The sequence below is a fragment of the Oncorhynchus gorbuscha genome, linkage group LG26, assembly GCF_021184085.1.
Source record: "Oncorhynchus gorbuscha isolate QuinsamMale2020 ecotype Even-year linkage group LG26, OgorEven_v1.0, whole genome shotgun sequence".
Taxonomy (NCBI): domain Eukaryota; kingdom Metazoa; phylum Chordata; class Actinopteri; order Salmoniformes; family Salmonidae; genus Oncorhynchus; species Oncorhynchus gorbuscha.
In genome coordinates, this window is record NC_060198.1 from 18,583,478 (window position 1) to 18,593,485 (window position 10,008).

Consider the following 10,008-nt stretch of genomic DNA (forward strand, 5'->3'; position numbering starts at 1 on the left):
TAATGACATTTAAACATTTTAGAAATAATGATAAAGAATCATAGGTAAACTAACAATATTGTAGACTTGATGCTAAATGCAGATTTTTCAGCTTGTGTGTATATCATATCCACTTAGTTATGTTAGGAAGTTTGCCATCTTTATGACCGGCCCTGGTAACTTCACCCCAAAACACAGTAACTTAGGAACATAAGTGTTTTTCTGACATTTTTGAGGAATTTAAGGGGAAATAAAAAATGCAGAGCCCCAAGTCCCATGGTAATGTCCTGCCCTGGATGTTCTCTAATCAAAAAAAGCAGGATTTCAATGTCTATGAAATAGCGTTTTGGGTTCTACATTGTGACATTAAAATACTCCTACTGCAATGTCAACACATTCTACATCGTGACATTGATATCATGAAACAACTCCATGTATGTATTTTCTGATATTTGATCAGAGATTTTTTATCAGATTATCTCTGGTTACAGCTAAGAGGTTTCTCTACTGTATGTGTTCTCTTGTGTACTGCCAGATTGATCACAGCTATACGATTTCTCTCATGTGTGTGTTCTCTGGTGTTGAGTCAGCTTGCTAGATGAAACAAAACTCTTCCCACATTGACCACAGCTATAAGGTTTCTCTCCTGTGTGTGTTCTCTTGTGTAAAGTCAGAGTGCCAGATTGTCCAAAACTCTTCCCACATTGATCACAGCTATAAGGTTTCTCTCCTGTGTGTGTTCTCTGGTGTTGAGTCAGCTTGCTAGATGAAACAAAACTCTTCCCACATTGACCACAGCTATAAGGTTTCTCTCCTGTGTGTATTCTCTGGTGTACTGTCAGATCACCAGAATTACTACAACTCTTCCCACATTGACCACAGCTATAAGGCTTCTCTCCTGTGTGTGTTCTCTGGTGCACTGTCAGATCACCAGAATTACTAAAACTCTTCCCACATTGACCACAACTATATGGTTTCTCTCCTGTGTGTGTTCTCTGGTGTAATGTCAGACAGCTAGATGTAACAAAACTCTTCCCACATTGATCACAGATATAGGGTTTCTCTCCTGTGTGTATTCTCTGATGTAGAGTCAGATAGCCAGATGTGGTAAAACTCTTCCCACATTGATCACAGCTATAAGATTTCTCTCCTGTGTGTGTTCTCTGGTGTAATGTCAGAGAGCTAGATGTAACAAAACTCTTCCCACATTGATCACAGCTATACGATTTCTCTCCTGAGTGTGTTCTCTGGTGTAATGTCAGAGAGCTAGATGTAACAAAACTCTTCCCACATTGACAACAACTATAAGGTTTCTCTCCTGTGTGTGTTCTCTGGTGTAATGTCAGCTGGTCAGATCGAACAAAACTCTTCCCACATTGATCACATATATACGGTTTCTCTCCTGTGTGTATTCTCTGATGTAGAGTCAGATAGCCAGATGTAGTAAAACTCTTCTCACATTGATCACAGCTATAAGGTTTCTCTCCTGTGTGTGTTCTCTGGTGTTGAGTCAGCTTGCTAGATTTAACAAAACTCTTCCCACATTGACCACAGCTATAAGGTTTCTCTCCTGTGTGTGTTCTCTGATGGAGAGTCAGAGAGCCAGATGTCGTAAAACTCTTCCCACATTGATCACAACTATAAGGTTTCTCTCCTGTGTGTATTCTCTGGTGCACTGTCAGACTTCCAGATTGTCTAAAACTCTTCCCACATTGACCACAGCTATAAGATTTCTCTCCTGTGTGTGTTCTCTGATGAATTTTAATGCCTGATGGGGAGGTGAATCTCTTCCCACAGTCAGAACAGCAGTGAATTCTCCTCCCTGTGGGTCTCTGCTGGTGTTTCTTGATGTGTTCTGATCTGGAGAGACTCTTCTCTACCTTGTCTGCATCATGAGGTTGTTGAGGCTCCCCAGAGGATCCACGATAGTCCCGTCTCTTTCCTGTGTGAACAACAAAGTCAGACAGATGGTTAAAGGCCCACAAACAGCGGTAATCCACGGTAAAAGGTGATACCAACAGCATAGTCATGATGTTGTAGAACAATTGACGTCTGTAATGAATGTTAAAATTACTTGACAATTGTCTTAAAATGAGCAAGAATAGTAACATTTTGTCTTGTTTTCCCATTAGTAGTAACATTGATGATTGTAGACTAGAAATAAGTTATTCATGTTGTTGAAATCAGACGACTTTGGTCTCCAATATATAGGCCCCTTTCTGTGGTTAATAAAATTGCAAGACGAGGGCGATGAGCACACAAGTTGATTGCAGAAACACCTCCCTGCTAATGAGGAAACCGATAGTTATGGATGTAGTAAAGCTGCCAGGAGCAAAAATGGTGAGCAAAGATTATAGTTTTTCACAATGTATTCTGAATGTGAATGGGGGAAAATGCAGGGGAGTAACCTCCATTTCCAGGTTGCTTATGAGTACATTTCACACTACTTAGGATTATAATTGTGAGGCTCGTTTGAATGTCCTGCTTAATATAATGTTTGCTACAGTATTAAGAATTATGTGTAATTATTGAAGAACCGCATTAATGACAGTATACATTTGGATGTTGCTAATAAAGTTAAGATTTATTTGTATTTCACCTTTCATTTAACCAGGTAGGCCAGTCGAGAACAAGTTCTCATTTACAACTGCGACCTGGCCAAGAAAAAGCAAAGCAGTGCGACAAAAAAACAACAGAGTTACACTTGGGACAAACAAACGTACAGCCAATAACACAATAGAAAGGCTATATACAGTGTGTGCAAATGGAGTAAGAAGGTAAGGCAATAAATAGGCCATAGTAGCGAAGTAATTACAAATTAACACTGGAGTGATGGATGTACAGAAGATGATGTGCAAGTAGAAATACTGGTATGAAAAAGAGTTAAAAAAGTAAAAAACGTGGATGAGGTAGGCAGTTGGATGGGCTATTTACAGATGGGCTGTGCACAGCTGCATTGATCGGTAAGCTGCTCAGATAGCTGATGCTTAAAGTTAGTGAGGGAGAGTCTCCAGATTCAGTGATTTTTGCAATTCGTTCTGGTCATTGGCAGCAGAAAACTGGAAAGGAAAGGAAAGGCGGCCGAAGTAGGTGTTGGCTTTGGGGATGACCAGTGAGAGATACTTCCTGGAGCACGTGCTATGGGTGGGTGTTGCTATGGTGACCAGTGAGCTGAGTTAAGGTGGCCTAGCAAAGACTTATAGATGACCTGGAGCCAGTGGGTTTGGAGACTAATATGTAGCGAGGGCCAGCCGATGAGAGAAGTGGTACATGAAGCTTTGGTGACAAAACAGATGGCACTGTGATAGACTGCATCCAGTTTGCTGTGTATAGTGTTGGAGGCTATTTTGAAAATGACATCACTGAAGTCAAGGATCGGTAGGATAGTCAGTTTTGCGAGGGTATGTTCGGCAGTGTGAGTGGAGGCTTTGTTGCAAATTAGGAAGACAATTCTAGATTTAATTTTGGATTGGAAATGCCTAATATTAGTCTAGAAGGAGAGTTTACAGTCTCGCAAGACACCTAGGTATTTATAGTTGTCCACATATTCTAAGTCAGAACCGTCCAGAGTAGTGATGCTGTACGGGCAAAGATCGGTTGAAAAGGATACATTTAGTTTTACTAGCATTTAAGAGCAGTTGGAGGCCACGGAAGGAGTGTTGTAATGGCATTGAAGCTCGTTTGGAGGTTTGTTAACCTTTTTGGGACAGGGGGCAGCATTTTCACTTTTGGATGAATAGTGTGCTCAGAGTAAACTGCCTCCTACTCTGTCCCAGATGCTAATATATGCATATTACTATTAGTATTGGATAGAAAAAACATTGAAGTTTCTAAAACTGTTTGAATGATGTCTGTGAGTATAGCAAAAACCTGAAAAAAAATCCAACCAGGAAGTGGGACATCCGAGGTTTGTAGTTTTACAAACCTCAATACACATTGAGATATGGATAAAGTTGCACTTCCTACGGCTTCCACTAGATGTCAACCATCTTTAGAAACTTGAATGAGGCTTCTACTGCTACTGAGTAGCAGGCAGTTTACTCTGGGCACCTTATTCATCCAAGCTACTCAATGCTGCCCCCCTGTCACCAATAAGTTAACAGTGTCCAAAAAAGGGCCAGATGTATACAGAATGGTGTTGTCTGCGTAAAGGTGGAACAAGGAATCACCCACAACATTGTTGGTATATACAGAGAAAAGAGTCTGCCCGAGAATTGAACCCCGTGGTACCCCCACAGAGACTGCCAGACAAGACCTCCGATTTGACACTCTTTCTGAGAAGTAGTTGGTGAACCAGACGAGTCAGTCATTTGAGAAACCAAGGCTGTTGAGTCTGCCGATAAGAATACGGTGATTGACAGAGTCGAAGGCCTTGGCCAGGTCGATGAAGACAGCGACACAGTATTGTCTCTGATCGATGGCGGTTATGATATCGTTTAGGACCTTGAGCGTGGCTGAGGTGCACCCGTGACCAGCTCGGAAACAGGATTGCACAGCGGAGAAGGTACGGTGGGATTCAAAATGGTCAGTGATCTGTTTGTTAACTTGGCTTTTGAAGACTTTAGAAAGGCAGGGCATGATGGATATAGGTCTGTAACAGTTTGGGTCTAGAGTGTCACCCCCTTTGAAGAGGATGGCCGCGGAAGTGTTCCAATCTTTAGGAATCTCGGACGATAAGAGAGGTTGAACAGACTAGTAATAGGGGTTGCCACAATGGCGGCGGATAATTTTAGAAAGAGAGGGTCCAGATTGTCTAGCCCAGCTGATTTGTACGGGTACAGGTTTTGCAACTCTTTCAGAACAACAGCTATCTGGATTTGGGTGAAGGAGAAGCTGGGGCAAGTAGCTGCGGGGGGTGGGGAGCTGTGGCAGCCAGGAGGAAAGCATAGCCAGCCGTATAGAAATGCTTGTTGAAATTATCAATTATCATGGAGTTATCCGATGGTATCAGTGTTTCATAGCCTCAGTGCATTGGGCAGCTGGGATGATGTGCTCTTATTCTCCATGGACTTTAATGTCCCAAAACTTTTTGGAGTTAGAGCTAAATTTCAGTTTGAAAAAGCTAGCTTTTGCTTACGTAACTGACTGTGTATTGGGGGGGGGGGGCAGGGTCATATGGTGTCCAGGGCACAGCTGGGAGCTGAGGGGGTTCTGTAAACAGGCGGCAACAGTGCAAAACTTATTTCTGGAGAGATTCATTTTTTAAATTAGAAGCTCGAACTGTTTAGGCTTAGACCTGGAAACTAGTATAGAACTTTGCAGGCCATCTCTGCAGTAGATAGCAACTCCTCCCCCTTTGGTAGTTCTACCTTGATGGAAAATGTTGTAGTTGGGGATAGACATTTCAGAATTTTTGGTGACCTTCCAAAGCCAGGATTCAGACACGTCAAGGACATCAAGGTTGGTGGAGTGTGCTAAAGCAGTGAGTAAAACAAACTTAGCTAGGAGGCTTCTGATGTTAACATGCATGAAACCAGGGCTTTTACGGTTACAGAAGTCAACAAAGGAGAGAGCCTGGGGACACGCAGGGCCTGGGTTAACCTCTACATCACCAGAGGAACGGAGGAGTAGGATGAGGGTACGGCTAAAGGCTGGTTGTCTAGTGCGTTGGGAACAGAGGATAAGAGGAGTAGATTTCTGGGCGTGGTAGGATAGATTCAAGGCATAATGTACAGACAGGGGTATGGTAGGTTGCGGGTACAGTGGAGGTAAACCTAGGCATTGAGTGACGATAAGAGAGGTTGCATCTCTGCAGGCACTAGTTATGCTAGGTGAGGTCACCGCATGTGGGGGAAGTGGGACAAAAGAGTTCTCTGAGGCATGATGAGTGTAACTAGGGGCTCCACAGTAAAATAAAACAATGATAACTACCCTAAACAACAGTATACAAGGCATATTGACATTAGAGAGGCATAAAGCAATCACAGGTGTTGATTGGGAGAGATAGCTAAGACAACAGTAAATCAGCTAAGACAACAACAGGTAAAATGGCAATGAATGGGCAGAGAGGGTCAGTTAACTTGCAGATCCGTGTCACATTGGGTGAGGCGGGTTGCCGGAAGGTATAATTAATTTAAAATGGAAAAAGAGATATTTAAATCTGGGAAAATACAATCATTCCCCATGCAGACCTAAACGGATACTAAATGAAACGGCCCCTGGCAGACCACCCAGACCTGACCCCGCAAGATGCGTCAGTTTTGTCAATTTATTAAGTGTGTTTTGTTTGAAACACTCCTGTCAATGTTAGGAAGCACACCTAATTACGCATATAGTAGTAGGACTAGTCTACCTGGCCTGCATGCAAATGTAGGCCTATAAATGTGCCCATTTTGGGGATGTCTGAGAGTATTTCTGATTGTCTTAACGCACCACCACTAATGAGTTCTGGAGCTTCTCAAAGTAATGCTTTTCACCTCAAACAGCAAAAAAACTAAGTCTAATCAGAATCAATTGCAAATGAGAATAGTTCCTCAAAGTATTTGAAAAATATTTCCAGCTCTTGAACTTTCGATATCCACTCGGCACAAAAGGGAAAAACGTAATACGCGGATCCAGTGGAAATGTCAAAATACCTGACTTACTTCTTATCCCTTTCACAAATAGTCTACAGCTGTAGGTGTCAGCTGTCAGGTTGCTGACACTGCTGGTGTAGCCTATTTACCAGAAACTATAGGAGCATAACGACTGCTGGTGTAGCCTATTACCAGAAACTTTAGAGGCATAACATCAGAATTTACAAAGGCCAGCAGCAGTGGGAGGAGTAGGCTAAGGAAGAGGTTTTTTTTCTGATGGATATCTTGTTTCAGAGGGGTGTCATCAATAGACCATAATGACAAAGTGAAAACAGGTTAAAAAAAAACAGATACCTTATTTACATAAGTATTCAGACCCTTTGCTATGAGACTCAAAATTGCTTTCAGGTACATCTTGTTTTCATTAATCATCCTTGAGATGCATCTACAACTTGTTTGGAGTCCACCTGTGCCAGTAAATTCAATTGATTGGACATGATTTGGAAAGGCACACACGTGTCTATATAAGGTCCCACAGGTGTCAAGGCAAAAACCAAGCAAGATTGTGTCGAGGCAAATATCTGGGGAAGGGTTACGAAAAAACTAAAACAAATCTGCAGCATTGAAGGTCCCTAAGAACACAGTGGCCTCCATCATTCTTAAATGTAAGATGTTTGGAGCCATCAAAACTCTTCCAAGAGCTGGCCGTCCAGCAGAACTGAGCAATCGGTGGAGAAGGGCCTTCATCGGGGAAGGGAACAAGAACCCGATGGTCACTCTGACAGAGCTACAGATTTCCTCTGTGGAGATGAGAGAACCTTCCGGAAGGACAACAATCTCTGCAGCACTCCACCGATCAGGTCTTTATGGAAGGGTGAGCAGACGGAATCCACTCCACAGTAAAAGGCACATGATAGCCAGCTTGGAGGTTGCCAAAAAGCATTCAGGCCAAAGAGTTCAATCTTGGTTTCATCAGACCAGAGAATCTTGTTTCTCGTGGTCAGAGTCCTTTAGGTGCCTTTTTGGCAAACTCCAAGCGGGCTGCCAGGTGCCTTTTACTGAGTTATAGAAGTATGGACAAATCTTTTTTGTTGATAATTCCATGAGTCTTCCAGTTCAAAATCAAATAGCAAACTGATCCTAAGTATAACCTTCTAAAACAATACAGGGGAAGCCCTTCATGTTGTTTAAACCTTCTTAAAACAATTCCATATAGCTTAGAAGAACCTCCCCCTCAGACAGGGCTTAGACTGTAATGGGTTAAAACTATCTGAGACTTGAATTACTCTGAGACTAGTTATCCTGGGATCATACATCTTACATTACTAAGGGCTCTCTCTCAGAGGACCTGAGCCCTAGGACCATGCCTCCTTGCTGTCCCCAGTCCACCTGGCTGTGCTGTTGCTCCAGTTTCAACTGTTCTGCCTTATTATTATTTGACCATGCTGGTCATTTATGAACATTTGAACATCTTGGCCATGTTCTGTTATAATTTCACCCAATCGCACAGCCAGAAGAGGACTGGCCACCCCACATAGCCTGGTTCCTCTCTAGGTTTCTTCCTAGGTTTTGGCCTTTCTAGGGAGTTTTTCCTAGCCACCGTGCTTCTACACATGCATTGCTTGCTGTTTGGGTTTTAGGCTGGGTTTCTGTACAGCACTTTGATATATCAGCTGATGTAAAAGGGTTATATAAATAGATTTGATTTGAAGACTAGTTATCATGGGGAATAGTTTTAATACATTTGCAAAAAATCTAAAACCTGTTTTTGCTTTGGCATTATGGGGTATTGTGTGTAGATTGATGAGGGAAAAAAGTATAATATAATCAATTTTATAATAATGGGATGCACCGATATTACATATCCCACATGTGGAAAGGGAGAAACAAATCACCATTATTATGGAAAATACTAATTTAAAATCCAGGAATTTAACAACTTTAGCTTTCTAGGACATGCCAGTAGGTTGTATCCAAGTGCAAACAATTATCAACCCAACTTGGAAAATGTTGAATTTGGTCAACAACAAAAGTAATGGCTTATTTGCTACGTGAGGTTTACTTGATCTAACAGAAGTTTCGTAATGATTAAGTTGTTACGTGGACACGTGACATACCGACAACTTTGATAAAAACACTACAGGAGTTGTCTCCAGATCGCTATGCATATTCATGATAGTAGCTTAGCATCTCTCCATTGAATACAGGCGGTGGATGTCAACAACACTTATAGAATATAAACAATAGTTTACAATAATAAGATGTATCCACCAATCCAAAAAAAGGATAAACGGGAGCTAGACAGACCCGCAACCGCTTCAACTCCCCTTATTAGGGAGGAGTACATCTTGTCAGTATATCCATAATCTTTGGTGTAATGTCAACCCAACTCTCACATGGCACTATTGAGGGGCACAGTGTTTCAGTAAATCATCACTACATTTCACTACATGCCGTCCCCCAGTCTGCTTTACTGATAGACCCTTCTCAAATATATATGTTAAGCCACTTTTTTGGAAACGGAACAGAAAAACAAGGGGTCTTCTCTCTAAGTCTGATTTTAGACATATCAGTCATCATCCCAGGGCCCTCCGTTGAAGAGGTATTGACGAGCCAACACCGAAAATCCAAAGTTAAAAACCAATTTAAGGCGATACTTACTGGTGTGAATCAGATCTCCTATCTCCACCTCTTCATCTTTCAATGTGACAGTAATCTCCCCATCCTTCTTCACTCCAAAAACAGCATCTTCCTCTTCTTTCACTGAAACGTCTTTCTCTTCTTCTTCCACTGTAACAGCCTCATCCTCCACTTGTGTTACTGTCACATCCTCCTCTTCCTCCTCCTCTTTCACGACAATGTTCAGCCAAAGACCCTCTTTCTCCGTCCAGCATTTCCCCTCTTCTTTAACAGGAGCGGAGTAGTTTAGGGAGCTCATGGTCGGGGATGTTAGCTAGCTATCATTAGCGACTAGAGCTAACTTAACCTGCCAGCTACTATAGCTGACTAATAAAAAATAACGTAATATTAAATTAAATAGGTTAACAAGTAGATACGACAGAAGTTTGTCTAAAACACAGTAGCTAATATACATCGAAAGCGTATAAATAGCTTGAATCTTTCGGCTATGTTGGCTAGCAAGCTACGGAGGTGGTTGACGAGCTGTTTCTGAAGAACCGTCCACTAGATTATACGTCACACTGGCAGCGTCGCATGAAAGACGCACATCTCCGTCTGCTGACTGGAGGGGAAACGCAGCTGAGGATCATATTTTATTTTCAGACAAAGATTATTTTTAAATGGATTTAATTAAATAATACTATTATATTGAGACATACAAAAGACTTGAATGTGTGGATTGATTAGTGCGAATAAAACAATGTTTACTACAGCACATTTAAGGCAGTTCCATTAAGTCAAATTACATCTAAATAAGTAGCGAGCTACTGTAGGTCTATAGTGCTCCTACGTGGTGTAACAATACATCAGGTAGATGTATATAATGAACAGACTA

The 10,008-nt window shown here is 41.8% G+C and overlaps 1 protein-coding gene across 1 annotated transcript; it reads right to left on the bottom strand.

Annotated features, from left to right (window-relative positions):
• Positions 1 to 300: 300 nt before the first annotated feature.
• LOC124015779 (zinc finger protein 2 homolog) lies at positions 301 to 9,721 on the bottom strand. The gene is made up of 2 exons (XM_046331242.1): positions 9,156 to 9,721; positions 301 to 1,921 (listed from the first exon to the last, which is right to left on the bottom strand). The coding sequence occupies exons 1-2, from the start codon at positions 9,430 to 9,432 to the stop codon at positions 540 to 542; spliced, it is 1,659 nt and encodes a 552-aa protein (XP_046187198.1). The 5' UTR covers positions 9,433 to 9,721; the 3' UTR covers positions 301 to 539.
• Between the last annotated feature and the right edge of the window lie 287 nt (positions 9,722 to 10,008).